Genomic DNA, 15,674 nt, shown 5'->3' on the forward strand with positions numbered 1-15,674 from the left:
CATGTTTGCAGCAGCATTATTGACAATATCCAAGATATGGACACAACCTGTCCACTTACAGATGAATGCATATAGAAATTGTGGTATGTATATACAACGGAATATGATTCAGCCATGAAAAAGAGTGAAACCTTGCCATTTGCAACAACATGGATGGACTTTATGGCATGATGCTAAGTGAAATAAGTCAGGAAGAGAAAGACAAGTAAGTACGTGATCTCTCTTACATGTGGAATCGTAAAAAAACAAAAACAAAAAACAAGCTCATACAGAGAACAACTTGGTGGGGGGTGGGGTGGGGAAAATGGGTGAATCCTTTTCTAGTTTAAAAAACTGTCTTCAAGAGAACAAGGAAACTACAATATCTTTTATGAACATGGATGTAAAAAGTCCTCAACAAAATATTTCCAAACAGAATTCAGCAGCATAGTAAAAGGATTATTACATATCACAAAGCTATAGTAATCAAAACACATGGTACTGGCACCAAAATAGACACAAAAATCAATGGAACAGAATCGAGACCTCAGAAGTAAACCAAAACCTGTATGGTCAATTAATCTATGCCAAGGGAAGCAAGAATAAACTGTGAAATAGACAGTCTCTTCAACAAATGGTGCCGGGAAAACTGGACAGCTCCATGCAAAAGAATTAAACTGGACCACTTTCTTACACTATACACAAAAAAGAAACTCAAAAGGGATTAAAGACCTAAATGTCAGCCCTGAAATCATAAAACTCCTAGAAGAAAACTACACCCAGTAACTTCTTTGACATGGGCCATAGAAACACTTTTCTAGATATGTCTCCTCAGGCAAGGGAAATAACACCAAAAATTAACTGTTGCAACTACACCAAAATAAAAAGCTTTTGCACAAAGAAAACCATCAACAAAACAAAAAGGCAACCCAGTGAATGGGAGGAAATATCTGAAAATGATATATCTAATAAAGAGGTTAATAACCAAAACATATGAAGAACTTACACACCTGATTAAAGCAGACATACAGGAGCGCCTGGGTGGCTCAGTCAGTTAAGCATCCGACTTTGGCTCAGGTCACGATCTCACGGTTCGTGGGTTCGAGCCCCACATTGAGCTTTGCGCTGACAGCTTGGAGCCTGGAGCCTGCTTCAGGTTCTGTGTCTCCCTCTCTCTCTGCCCTTCCCCTGCTCCTGCTCTCTGTAACCCTCTCTCTCAGATACAGGAAAACATGTTCAACGTCACTCATCATCAGAGAAATGCAAATCAAAACCACAATGAGGTATCACCTCACACCTGTCAGAATGGCTAGTATCAAAAAGAAATAACAAATGTTGGCGAGGATGTGGAGAAAAATGTAAATTTTTGGTGGGAATGGAACTGGTGCAATCACTGTGGAAAACAGCATGGTGGTTTCTCAAAAAAGTAAAAATGGAAATACCATATGACCCAGTAGTTCCACTACCGTGCATTTAGCCAAAGTAAATAAAACACTTAATTTGAAAAGACACATACACCCCTATGTTTACTGCAGTATTATTTACAATACCCAAGATATGGAAGCAACCAAAGTGTCCACTGATACATGAAGGAATAGAGAAGATTTGGTATATATATACACAATGCAATATTACATAGGCATTAAAAAGAATGAGATCTTGGCATTTGGGACAAAATGGATGGCACTAAAATGTATTAAGCTAAGTGAAATAAGACAGACAGAAAAAGAAAAATACCACATGATTTCACTTCCATGTGGAATCTAAAAAACAAAACAAATGGACAAAGAAACAAGAGACCCATAAATACAAAGAACAACCTGGTGGTTGCTAAGGGAAAGTGTTGGAAGATGGGTGAAACCAAGAAAGAGGATTAAGAGTTACAACCTTCGAGTTATTAAATAAATAAATCATGGAGATGAAAAGTACAGAACAGCAAATAAGGTCAGTAATATTGTAATAATGTATGGCAACAGCTGGTGACTACACTTATTGTGGTAAGTACTAATGTAAACAATTGTCGAATCAGTATGCTGTACACCTTACACTAATAAAATTGTATGTTAATTATATTTCAATTAAAAAATAAAATAAAATAGGGGCACCTGGGTACCTCAGTCATTTGAGCAACCCAGTCTTGTATTTGGCTCAGGTCATGATCCAGGGTCATGAGATCAAGCCCCATGTCACACTCCACACTGGGCATGGAGCCTGTCTAAGAGTCTGTCTTTCCGTTTTCCTCTTCCCTGCTCACACCCACACTCACTGTCTCTCTAAAAAATTAATAACATTTAATTTACTTTCATTCAAGTTTTCAAAAAGGATTATACACCATGACCAAGTAGATCCATTCCTGGAATGCAAGGATGGTTCAACATACAAAAATCGATTAATATAATATACCACGTCAATACAATGAAGGGATAAAAAAACCACATAACAATCTCAAGTGATGCAGAAAAAGCATGTGACAAAGTTCAACAATCTTTCATGGTAACAGCACTCAACAAAAGAAGGGAACTACTTCCACATTTCCACATAATAAAATCCATGTATAGAAAGAAAGAAAGAAAGAAAGAAAGAAAGAAAGAAAGAAAGAAAGAAAGAAAGAAAGAAAGAAAAGAAAGAAAGAAAGAAAGAAAGAAAACACAGGAAAATTATTCTCAATGGTGAGAAGGTAGAAAGCTAATCCTGTCAGATCAGGAGTAAGGTCAGGATGCCTGCTTTCACCACTTGTCTTCAACACAGGATTGGATGTTCTAGTCAGAGCATTAGACAAGAAAAAGAAATAAAAAGCATCTAAATTAGAAAGGAAAAAGTAAAAGCATCTGTGCAAATGAAATAATATTACATGTAGAAAAACCTAAAGACTCCACAAAAAAAGCGGCTGCATCAACTAAATGAATTCAGCAAAGTAGCAAGATACAGCAACACACAAAATTCAGTTGCATTTCTATATAGGTACAATGAACGACCTGAAATGGAAATTACAAAACCAATTCCACTTACCAAAGCATCAAACAAAATCTTAGGAATTACTGTGACCAAAGATGTAAAAGATCTGCACAGTAAAAACTACAAAATAGTGCTGAAGGCATTAAAGAAGGAATTAATAAATGGAAACACATCCCATGTTCATGGATTAGACAACTTCTTGTTAAAATGTCAATACTACTCAAAGTGATGTACAGTTTCAATGAAATCCTTAGCAAAATCCCAATGACGTTTTTTGCAGAAATTAAAAAAAACCCATCCTAAAATTCAAAGAAACCAGACTATCCACAACAATCCTGAAAAACAACAAAACTGGAAGACTTACACTTCCTGATTTCAAAACTTAGTACAAAGCCACAGCAATCAAAACAGGATGGTACCAGCATAAAAAGGGACAAATAAGACCAATGGAATAGAAAAAAAGAGTCCAGAAATAAACACTCACACATATTGTCAAATGATTTTTGACAAGGCTGTCAAGACCACTCAATGGGAAAATGACATCTTTTCATCAAATGGCACTAGAAAAACTGCACAGCCACATGCAAAAGAATACAGTTGGACCCTTACCTAACACCATAGACAAAAATCAACTCACACCAAATACCTAAGTTTAAGATCTAAAACAACAAAACTTAGAAGAAAACATAGGACAAAAGATCCACAACACTGGACTTGGCAAGGTTTTCCTGGAGATGACATCAAAGGCATGGGTAACAAAGAAGAAATTGACAAACTTTTCATGAAAATGGAAATATTTTCACTACAAAAGATACCATCCACAGAGTTCAAAGTCAATCCACAGGAAAAAATATTTATAATTCATAAATCTGATAAGGAATTAATATCCAGAATATATAGACAACTCCTAATATTCAGCAACAACAACAACAAAACCCAAAACAATCCAATTCAAAAATGGGCAATGCAGTTGAACAGATACTTCTCCAAAGAAGATACACAAATGGCCAATACACAAGAAAAGATACCAAAGGAAATACAAGTCAAAGGTACAGTAAGATCCCACCTCACACCCATTAAGATTGCTACTACCAAAAAAAGAAAAAGCAACTGTTGGCAAGGATGGAGAGGAAATGGAACCCCCACGCTCTGCTGCTGACAGTGTAAAGCGGTACAACCGTTGTAGAAACAGGATGGAGCTTCCTCAAAAGTGAAACTAGAATTACCTTACGGCCCAGCAATTTTCCTTCGAGGTATATACCCAAGAGGAGGTCTCAACCACATGTCTGCACACTCGTGTTCACGGCAGCATCATTATTCACAATAGTGGAAACATGGAAGCAACTCAGGTGTCCACGGACAGGTGAATGGACAAGCATAATGTGCATATACGTACAATGGGATATCACTCAGCCTTAAAAATGGAAAAAACCCTGCAATACGCTACAACATGGATGCATCTTGAGGGCGTAATGCTAAGCGAAATAAGCCAGTCACAAAAGGACAAAGACTACAGGATTTCACTAATACGAGGTACTCAGAGTAGTCAAAATTACAGAAACAGGAAGTATAACGGTGGTTTCCAGCGCCTGGAGGTAGGGGAGACCGGGGAGTTATTGTTTAATAGGTATAGAATTTCAGTTTTTACAAGATGAAAAGAGTACGGGGATGAATGGTAGCGACATTTGCCCAACAATGTGAATGTATCTAATACCACTGAAGTGGCTCCCGTCACCTCCCAGAAGGCGTTACGCGGTTACCATGGGGACGGGACACTGACCACCGGTGGCTGGGAGGACGAAGACGGAGCCGAGTGGAGGAGAACGTGGTTCCCCCCCTCCCCCCAGGAGAGAAGCGACCACCCACGAGCGCCCCCGGGCCAGTTTCCGCCGGTCTTACCGAGGCCTCGGGCGGGCGACCCTTCACCTCGGAGACGAAAACACGAACCTTCGCTGGGTGACAAGCGCGGGGACGCGCTGGTTCGCATTCGATGCATACAGACGGAGCAGGACTCACCCCGCGCTCAGGCACCGAGCCGTTTCCTCCGTCACCGGCCCCTCCCGCGCGGGGCCTCCGTCCCACGGGTCACCCACATTCAACCACAGCCACCCGGGGGCTCGACCATCGCGTCCTCTCCGCCTGCGCCTCGGCACTCGGCAACTGAAGCATCCGGGACCGTCTTCTCCCGAGGCCGCCGACGCGAAATACCGAGAGGGGCGCAGTGCACATGCGCAGAAGGCCCAGAGCGGCTCATGTGGCGACCCGCTAGTGCAGGCCTTTTCCCAAATTCCTGGCGCAACCTTCTTGGGAATCAGGCATCAGACTTAGGAGACGCTGGGTACAACTGCCCGATTTAGCAAATAAGGTACAAGCAGGAGACACTGATACTACAGTCTGACTCATTGTTTATCCGAAATGAGTATCTAAATACACACCTCTTTCATTAATTGTTTCCTTAATGAATTGGCTCTCCTAGCCGTTCCATCTTTTGTAGAATGCACCTGCAGAATTTCTTCCAGGGACAGTCTGTGTTCCATTTATGTTATAACATAACTTTGACAGTAGTCATCCCTGTCTTATTTCATTCTTCGTCCTTTGAGACGTTCATTGATGAGAAAGCATAATCAATTTAGCATTATGAGTGGTCAGGATTCACCAGACTCAGCCCATCCTTAAATTGTTAAGGAAATATAATTGAAAACAAAATCTTGGGGCGCTTGGGTTTCTCAGTCGGTGAAGCATGGGACTTTGCCTCAGGTCATGATGTCACAGTTCATGAGTTGGAGGCCCAAGGCCCGGCTCTGTGCTGACACCTCAGAGCCTGGAGCCTGCTTGGGATTCTGTGTCTCCCTCTCTCTCTGCTTCTCACCCACTTATGCTCTGTCTCTCAAAAATAAATAAATGTTGAAAAAAAATTTTAAACATCCTCTCTGAACCTAGAAAACTTAACCACTCAGGCAGAAGACAAAACAATTTTATCATTGAATGGTGGGATATATATCAAAGACAATCCAAGGACAGAAAGAAATCTCACCCTTTTTTACAGCCAAGTAGATACATCCCATCACATAAATGTTGCAAAAATAAACAATAACTACTTCTCAAGTAGGAGGACTTCACATCATCATTTATCACACATTGTTTGCCCTAAATTTGCCTGGTAATTGGATGACCACCTGTGTTAGTTTATTGGTTTTACAAGTTAAAAAACCAAGCTTCTCCTATCTTTATGACAGGAGGTAGTTTTGCAACTTGGATCAAGACCCCAACCACCAAAGTTTAGGCTTCTACCCTCTCACAGACTCTGGGAGACAGAAGTGCCAGCTCCCTATTACATTTCAAACAGATGGTTCTGAGGTCCTTGGGAAAGACATTCTAGGCTGTAAAACTGCCAAGAGACATTTAAGAAGATTTATGGTTCAGTCTCAAAAGCGCAAAGAATTTACAACTTTACAAAGAAAATAATCTACAAGGAGGGATGTCTCTTCATTTTTAGCAGAATATTAAGCCTCTTATTTTTCATTTGTATATGCCCTTACACCACTCTTACCACTTACGGTTAATGTCGAACCGAAGGTCCTAGAAAGGGAAATTAGGCAATAAAATGGAATAAAAGTCATCCAGATTGGAAATAAAGTGGTAAAATGACATGAGCTTCTATGTAGAATATACTTAGGAACATGACAACAAACATCAGAACTAATCAATGATTGCAACACGGTTGCAGGATACAAGATCAATACATTAACAGCAAATGAATTTGTACACAATAGCACTGAGCAATCCACAAACAAACAAACAAACAAAAAGTTCTTAGAAATGAATTTAACAGGAGCGCCTGAGTTGCTCAGTTGAAAGCATCCAACTTTGGCTCAGGTCATCATCTCACAGGTTTGTGAGTTCAAGCCCCACATGGGGATCTCTGCTGTCAGTGCAGAGTCCACTCTAGATCCTCTGTCTGCCCCCCTCTCCCTCCCTTGCTCTCACTTCTCTCTCTCTCAAAAATAAATAAGCATAAAAAAAAAGAAATGAACAAAAATGAGCGTAAGACTTCTACAATTAAAGTTGCACGGTTTATATAAGATTTGTATAATAAAAATTTCAGTGAAAGATTTTGGAGATCTAAATAAACGGGAAATCAGGAGAGAAGTCAACAAGATGTTAAAAATGAAGTTCCAGTCCTTGTTCCTTCACAGAAACACCAATTTAACAACCACCCGTAGATAAAAATACCTTCAGATGATCTCCAGAATCTAGATGAGAGGTTAAAGCACATTGGTGGAGCACAGAAATAACAAAAAAGACATAATTGAAAAGAGTGAGAACAACAGTCTCACTATACCCTCATCACTCCTCCCCAAAACCCACACAGTGCAGCATCCAAAGAGATCCCCTCAGTCCATAAGTTCTCCTGTAGGAAAAAAGAGAGCAAAGTGGGGATCCAAGTTCAGTGTAGAGCCAGCACTGGGTCCATTCACCCCCAGACCCAGCCAACCAGTCCACCCAGAATATCTGGTCATGCTGACTTGTATAGGGCTTTTATTGACGATGCCAAGTCTGTAATGACTAGAAAAAGTAACCACTTCTTCAAATGTACAGACACCAACACAAGGCTATAAGGACCACAAAAAATTAGGGAAACATGCCACCACCAAAGGAACAAAATAAAGCTCCAGTAACAAACTCTCAATCAATAAAAATAATTCAAAATAATCATCTTCAAGAAGCTCAGTACAAGAGAACCCAGAGAGATAGCCAAATGAGATCATGGAAAACAACAAATGAACAACATGAGAACTTCAACAAAGTGACAGAAACCACAACAAAGCACCAAATTGAAATTCTGGAGCCAAAGAATACAAAGATTGTAGTGAAAAACTTCAGTAGAAATCTTCAAAAATAGACACAATCAAGCAGAAGAAAAAAATCAGTGAACTCAAAGACAGGTCATTTAAAAATATCCAGAGGAGCATAAAGGAAAAAAAACTTTTTTTTTTTTTTTTTTTACGAGTGAAGAAAGCCTATAGGACCTATGGAATACTATCAACTAAATCAACATACACATAATGGGAGTCCCAGAAGACAAGAGAAGGAAAGAAGCAAATGTATTTGTGTGTCCAAGAATGAGAAATAAATCTGACAAAAATTCATGGAAGGGGCAGCATTTTGTCCTTACCGGAACAGACACTCTGGATATAGACTTGCCTTCCTTGCACACAATGTTTCTGCCAAAACAACCATCTGTGGGCTAACAGAATATCCCACTGTCATGGGATTCTACACTGTGTTGCTTCTGATCAAGGAACCCACTTCACAGAGGAAGTAGAGAAGCAATGGACCCAGGGCTCATGAAATTCACTCATCTTATCACCTGTTCTACCATCCCAAAGAAGCCAGCTTGATTGAATGTCAGAATAACTTTCTGAAAATGCACAGTGCCACTGGGTGGCAATACGGTACAGAGCTGGGGCAAGTTCTCCAGAAGGCTGTATATGCTCTGAATCGGTGTCCAGTATATGATGATATTTCTCCCATTGCCAGGATTCGCAGGTCCATGAATCACAGGGAGGAAATGGGATTGGCAGCATTATTACCCCTAGTGTCCAGTAGCAAAATTTTTGTTTCCTGTCCACAAGACCTTCTGGTTCTGCTGGCCTAGAAATATTAGTTCCAAATGGAGGAATGCTTCCACCAGGAGACGCAACAATGATTCCACTGAACTGGAAGTTAGGATTGTCACTTGGCGAATTTGGGCTCCCCATGCCTTCAAATCAACAGGCAGAGAAGGGAGATACTGTACTGAGGCGATTGATTCTACTAAGAAGAAACTGGACTACTACCACACATTGGGGATCAGGAAAAGTGATCCCTTGAGGCATCTCACAGTACTAGCATGACCTGTGATTAAAATCAATGGAAAACTACAACAACCCAATTCAGGAAAGACTACTAGTGGCCCAGACCCTTCAGGAAAGAAGGTCTGGATCACCCCACCAGGTAAAGAACCATGACCAGCTGAGGTTCTTGCTGAGGATAAGAGAAATAAACATAGTCATGAAAGATCATAATACATATCAGCTGTGACTGCATGAGCAGTTACAGAAATAAGGACTATAATTGTCAGAGGAGTATTTCTTCTTTATTTCATTAATATGTGTGTGCCCATACCTTAAGTATATGTACTTAATGTACATATAGGTATATATTAAATATTTACTTAACATACACTTAGTATAATATATACTTAAAATATACTGGGTATGTATATTAAGCAGATATCTTTGTTTATTTCCTTCTCTTACCCCTGTATCTGTAATATATGGTGTACTGATTTTATATCATAGTATTTAAGTACTGTTAACTTAAATCATAGTATTTAAGTTATGGGTTATCAAGGAAAAAAGTAAACATCAATGAAGGACTTTGCATCCTCTTTCAGGGACAGGTTTAATGGTTTTTAATTGTACCCTGGAGATAGTTGTATAATGTTAGATGGAGGAAATAGGACTTTCTTATTGTCTTTATTTGGAGATTAAACATGGGATATGGTATTAGAAACCAAGATCTGGGCACTATGTGTGCATGTTCCTTCCAGGACTCTGGTGCGCTTATATTGTGTCAGCTGACACAAAAAGGATATATTTTGTGTATACTAGCATGTGTATATAAACATACAGGGAAGGGGCACCAGGATGGCTCAGTCAGTTAAGCATCCAACTTCGGCTCAGGACATGCATGACTTCATGATTTGTGAGTTCGAACCCCACAGCATTCTCTGTGCTGAAAGCTCAGACTCATTTTTGACAGCACAATAAATAAACATTTTTAAAAAATAAAAAGAAAACATACAGGGAGAGGGGCAGAGGGAGACAAAGAATCTCAAGCAAGCTCCATGGTCAGCATGGAGCCCAATGCAGGGCTCAATCCCTCGACCCTGAAATCATGACCCGAGCCAAAAGCAATAGTAAAACACTCAACCAAGCCATCCAGGTGCCCCTCATAAAGATCTTCTGATTCTCTCCAGGACTTTCTTACATTATCTCCCCTTGCTTCTAGATCTGTAACTGGACATAAGTCCCAGTAGATGTCAAAGAGTACAAACTGCAACCCATAAAGAGGTGTGATACACACTAAAATAAATGTATAATTTTATATTAACAGGAATCTGGGGAATATGTTTGGGATCAGAATGGAAAGAATATAAGGTCAGATCAGGCTGAATTTATTGACACGGGCCCACTAAATTGATATTCTGGACTGAATATTTAGCTTGAGGGGCTAGTAATGTCTCTTGTTTGATTTGGTTGACCTACTGCACTAAAGCAGTTGAAATGCCAAAACTTCCTTGATATACTGTAGAGAAAACTATGCAAAGGCTCAGGAAGATTAGAATGTTAAAGTGGATTTCTGTAAGGCTTGCTTAGCGACCTCAGAAGGTCCAGAGGACATGTCTTTTATCAGGCAAGCCCCAGAATCCTTCAAGAGCCTTGTGGTTGCTCTTCTCTATGAATCAGAAATTACAGGGAGAATTGCTACCTTCAAATGGGGATGTGTAAGTCCAATGAGGATGCTGAGGTGCCAGGGGTGACACATGGCACTTAATCATCAAAAACATGGACATGGTTACTGTTAGGGACAGTGGAGCCAAAGCAGTAAGCAAAATAGTTCGGCTTGCAGATATTTGGTGTTCACTAGTTGATCATGGTGTAAGCAGAAATAAAATAGATGGGAAGTCCACTATAGTCTTCATCTAAGTGGAAAACCTGCAGGCGTAATGAGCAGAAGTCTGACTTGAACCACCAAAGGAGTCATACCCTCTCAATCAACGTCCAGCCTTGAGCCAGTTTACAGACTCAGAGAGGAGTCTCCAGGTCTTCTTGAGGAAAAACCCAGTAATGCCAAAAATGTATACTGTTCATCTATCTCCCAGCATTCCCCAGAGGAACAGCCAGCCGTTTACCAGTCTGAGTAGGCATTTGGGCGGGTGGGTAGGGGGAATCAGACTTTTCAAGATTCCCAAACACTGGCTTTCAGCTGATGTTAATGCCTAGTGACCCAAAAAGTCACTTGTAGTGCACTACCCAGAGAAGGAGCTAATGGGGGTCAAGTGATTGAGGGATTTTAGCTCAGGTCTATCTCACAGTGGGCCCACTGGGCCCAAGTCCAAAGGGTGGTTCTTTCTTCAACTGTGGAACACATAATTGGAATAGAGACGCCAGAAATTTTCAGAATTCCCACACTGGTTCCTTGACCCTTCAAGTGAGAGCTATTATGGCATAAAGACCATATGGAAGTCAGTAAAACTGTCTCTATCTACAAAGATACTAAATCAAAAGCAATACTGCATTTTTGGAGGGTCTGCAGATATTAGTGTCAGCCTCAAGGCCTGGAAAGATAGAGCAGTGGTGATTGTCTCCATTCAATTACTTATTTGGCCTGTGCAGAAGGTATATTAATCTTACATAATGACAGTGGATGATCATAAATTTAATCAGGTAGTAACTCTGTTTGTAGCTGAGCTTTTAGATGGAGTTTTGTTGCTGGAACAAAGCAACACTTCTCTTGTCACCTGGTGTGAAGCTATTTATCAGCAAATGCTTTTTATCCCCCTCTACTATACTTATTAGTAAATACCATCATAGCAGTTTGCTTTATGTTGGCAAGGCCAGGAATACACCTTCACTGTCCAACCTCAGGGGTCTATCAATTCTTCAGCCCAATATCATAGTCCAGGCTACAGGCTGCTAGATTGTCTTTTTCTTCCACCTGTCTTGTTGATTCATCACTTTGATGATACAATGCTGGTTGAACCTAATGTACAGGAAATAGAAAATACTCAAGACCTATTGGCAAGTCGCTGTGAGCCTGAGGGTGAACTATAATCCCACAAAAATGCAGGGGGCTGCCACCATGGTAAGATTTCTAAGGGTCCAGTGTTGGAGGGCATGCCAAGATAATCTTTCTAGGGTAAAGAAGGAGTTACTCCTTCTACCACCAGGGAAGACGTACAAGCGCTATTGGGCCACCTTGGATTACAGCATGTGCCACGTCTGGGCCTGCTACTCCAAGCCATCTACTAAGTGAACAGAAAAGGTACCAATTTTGAAGAGAGTCCAGAAGAAGTGACTGTTCTGCAATAGATCCAAGCTGCCAAGCAAACTGCCATGCCATTTGGATTGTGTTATCCAGAAGGCCTAATGTTGCTTGAAGTCTCAGTGGATGAGGATCCCATTAAGAACCTTTAGCAGGCAACTATCCATGAATCACAGCATATACCCTTAGGATTCTTTAAGCAAAGCCATGCTATTCGCTGTCAACATCTATTCCCCTTTTGACATGTCTGCTAATGGGTCATAGTGGAGACTGAACACCGAACCATGGGCTACCAAGTTACCATGCAACCTGAACTGCCCATCAAGAACTAGGTGTTGTCTCATCCATCAAGCCATACACTTGGGCGTTCACAGTAGCACTTCATCGTGAAATGAAATGGGATATACACGATTCATCTCCAGCAGGTCCTGAAAACACAAGTATGCCCATGACCCCTACTGCTGCTATATACTTCCCTCAATTCACAGCTATAGTCTCATAAGGAGTTCCCTATGACCAGATGACTGAGAAAGAAAGAATTCAGGCTTGAGCTAGATAATTCTGCATGGTATGCATAACTACAACCTCATTCTGAGATGGTCCTGAAAGTCAGTGGTGAAAGGATATCATCCAAGTGGGCAAAAATTTGAGCAGGGCACCTGGTTATTTATGTTGTAGGGAAGGAGAGATGGCCATAGTTATAGGTCTACACTGATTCATACACATGGGCTAATGGTTTGACTGGATGATCAAGGATTTGGAAGGAGTACATTGGAAAATCTGTGACAAGTTGTTCTGGAGAAGAAGTGTGTGCACAGACTTTTCCAATCTGGCACAGTGTATAAAGACATTTGTTTAACCATGTGAATGTTCACCAAAGTGTAATCTTGTCAGAGTAGCATTTAATAATTAGGTGCAGGGAAGCACATATTCTGTGGACAAGACTCTCCTTCTGTTAGCCCCTTTCCCCAGCCATTTCTGTCATTGCCAAGTGGGTTCATGAATCAAAGATATATTCCTGGTAGCAGTGAAGAGATCATGCATGGGGTCAGCAACATGGACTTCTACTCACTAAGGCCAATCTGACAAAAGTTACTATTAAGTTTCCAAACTGCTAACAGAAGAGACCACCAATTAACAACTAACTTGGCACCATTCCCTGGGTGGATCAGGGGCTACTTGATACCAGAGTGATTATATCACATCACTTCCATCACCAGAGGGACCATACTTTGTATATACTGGTGAAGATATTTACTGTGTACATGGATTTGCCTTCCCCATCTGCAATGCATCTGTCAAAACTAACATCAGTGGATTTACAGAACGCTGAACCCATCACCATGGTATCTCATACACCTCTCTTTTATACCGGGAAACTCATTTCACATGCCCTTGGAATCAGTGTTCTTACTCTGTTCCCCATCATTTTGAAGCATCCAGAGTGATACAACATGGAGTGGCCTTTTGAAGACTCAGTTGCAGCACAAGCTAGGTGGCAACACCTTTTTGGGCTTGTGTAATGTCTTCCAAGATGTGATATATGCTTTAAATAAGTGCCCAACATTTGGGCCTGTTTCTCCCGTAGCCACAATTTATGGAGCCTGGCATCAAAGAGGTGGAAATGGGAGAACAGCCCTATCATTTTCCTAGAGATCTACTAGCAAACTCCTTGCTTCCAATTCCCTCAGCTTTAGGCTCTGTTGGTCTAGAAGTCCTATTCCAAGATGAAGAATATACCATGAAACACTTCCACTGACCTAGAATCTGAGACTGCTAGCTAGCCACTTTGGTGCTCATAAGCCACTGAATCAACAGGGAGCTGGGTTACTGGAATGGCTGAGTGACTGGTTACTATTAGCAGGAAATTGGTTAGCTTCTACCCAGTGGGAGTAATGGGGAATATGCCTGGATTGCAAGAGATCCTCTAGGCTGCCCCATATTACTTCTGTGTCCTATCATTAAGAGAAGTGAAGGTTTGGGTCAACCCAAAGAACCAAGATAAGCTAGGGTGCTTGCAGAAGACAAAGGGACAACACAGTAGGTATGTACTAGAGGGTCATTATAAATGCCAGCTATAACCAAGTGATCAATAGCAGAAACAAGCACTGTATGGTTATGAATACTTTTTATTTTTGTAATTTTTTAATTTAAATTCAAGTTAGTTAACATACAGTTGACTTGGCATCAGTGATTTACCTTATATGTGACACCCAGTGTTCATCTTGCAAAGTGCCCTCCTTAATGCCTGTCACCCAATATTGTTACTACTTTTTAATGTTTATTTATTTTAAGGAACAGAGTGCATTTGTTGGGGAGGGGCAGAGAGAAAGGGAGAGAGAGAATCCCAAGCAAGCTCCATGCTCAGTGTGAGCCTGATGCACAACTCCCACGACTGCGAGATCAAAACCTGAGGTGATATCGAGTCGGATGCTGACTTGACTGAGCCACCCAGGCGCCCCCTCCTTTATTTTTAAATGACCAATTATGTAAATATTAACCAAATATTTTTTCTTTTATTTCCCTTTCTCACCCCTGTATCATTTAACATCGTATGTGTTAATAGTAATCAAGTTACAACTTAAGGATGCCAGTATTTAAGTTACAGGGTATCAGTGGATGACTATGAATCAGAAAAATATACATCATCCAAAGAAAGAAAGCAACAAAAACAAGAAAGACTTCGTACCTTCTCCTGAGAAAAGCATAAGCATGTTTTTGGTTGTCTGCAAGATAGTTGATCACATTAAGTGGAAGCATGACTTTGTTTTGGTTTTATTTGGAGATTAAGTTTAGGGGTTTTTATGGGCTCAATTTGACAAGGGTGAACTGAGGTTGCATGGTAATGTGCCAATGGCTGGGGAAAACTACACTTTCCAAAGTTCCATTTCTTGAACGTTTCTACCTAAGGTTCACTACAACAGATTCTTTCACAAGAATTGAAGCTTTCACCATGTTGAAGTTTGCACCCTATGTCGGGGATGTACTGACTTACTTATGGGTATGAGGCAGTGCCTGGGCTGCCTCCAGGGGCTCCTCCCTGGGGCTGACTCCAGGGCCAGGAAGGTAGGTTTTGCTTTAAGAAGGACCCTGGCTTCTGCACAAGTCCTTTACTGAGGTCAGAGGAAACAAACAAACATGGCTTTCAGTCCACCCTTGTAGGTTCCAGCTGTTACTTGTGAGTTCTAGTTTGTTCTTGCTTTCCCACCTCACATCTGTCTTCCCTTCTCAACTGCTCCTCACTCCCACCCCGTTACTTTCAAGCTCCAGCATCAGACATGAAAACAAGAGTGTTCCAGGGACTATTTAACAAGGTCCCACAATGCATAAGGTCAAATCCCTGTAACAAATCTGTGTCTACATGTCTCCTAATGGTTCTGTTTCTCTGATTGAACTCTGACATTTACATTCTGAACACGCAGTTTAAAAACCTGTGATTTCAAGAATATAATCAACATTACTACTTCTGGCTCATGTATTTATAGTCATCATATATTTCCAGTTTTGAACAGTCCTTCGCACGCCTTGTGTATATGATCAACACCTAACGAACTATGTGCCCAATTTACAAGGAAAGAGTCATATACCCTACGGATCCAAGCAAGCTGAGGATTCCTAGGCTACACCACTACCACCATCACTAACAA

The 15,674-nt window shown here is 40.8% G+C and overlaps 1 protein-coding gene across 1 annotated transcript in view; it reads right to left on the reverse strand.

Moving 5' to 3' along the window:
- The window catches only part of LOC109248853 (zinc finger protein 37A-like), a 33,175-nt gene that overhangs the window by 8,090 nt on the left and 9,411 nt on the right, over positions 1 to 15,674 (reverse strand). Inside the window, exons 2-3 of the mRNA XM_019418898.2 lie at positions 12,032 to 12,186; positions 11,569 to 11,745 (exon numbers count right to left, since the gene is read on the reverse strand). Coding sequence (XP_019274443.2) covers positions 11,569 to 11,574 — 6 coding nt within the window. The 5' untranslated portion in view covers positions 11,575 to 11,745; positions 12,032 to 12,186. The remainder of the gene's footprint in view (positions 1 to 11,568; positions 11,746 to 12,031; positions 12,187 to 15,674) is intronic.

Source organism: Panthera pardus, unplaced genomic scaffold (genome assembly GCF_024362965.1).
Source record: "Panthera pardus isolate Hobbes unplaced genomic scaffold, ASM2436296v1 HiC_scaffold_22, whole genome shotgun sequence".
NCBI classification, from domain to species: domain Eukaryota; kingdom Metazoa; phylum Chordata; class Mammalia; order Carnivora; family Felidae; genus Panthera; species Panthera pardus.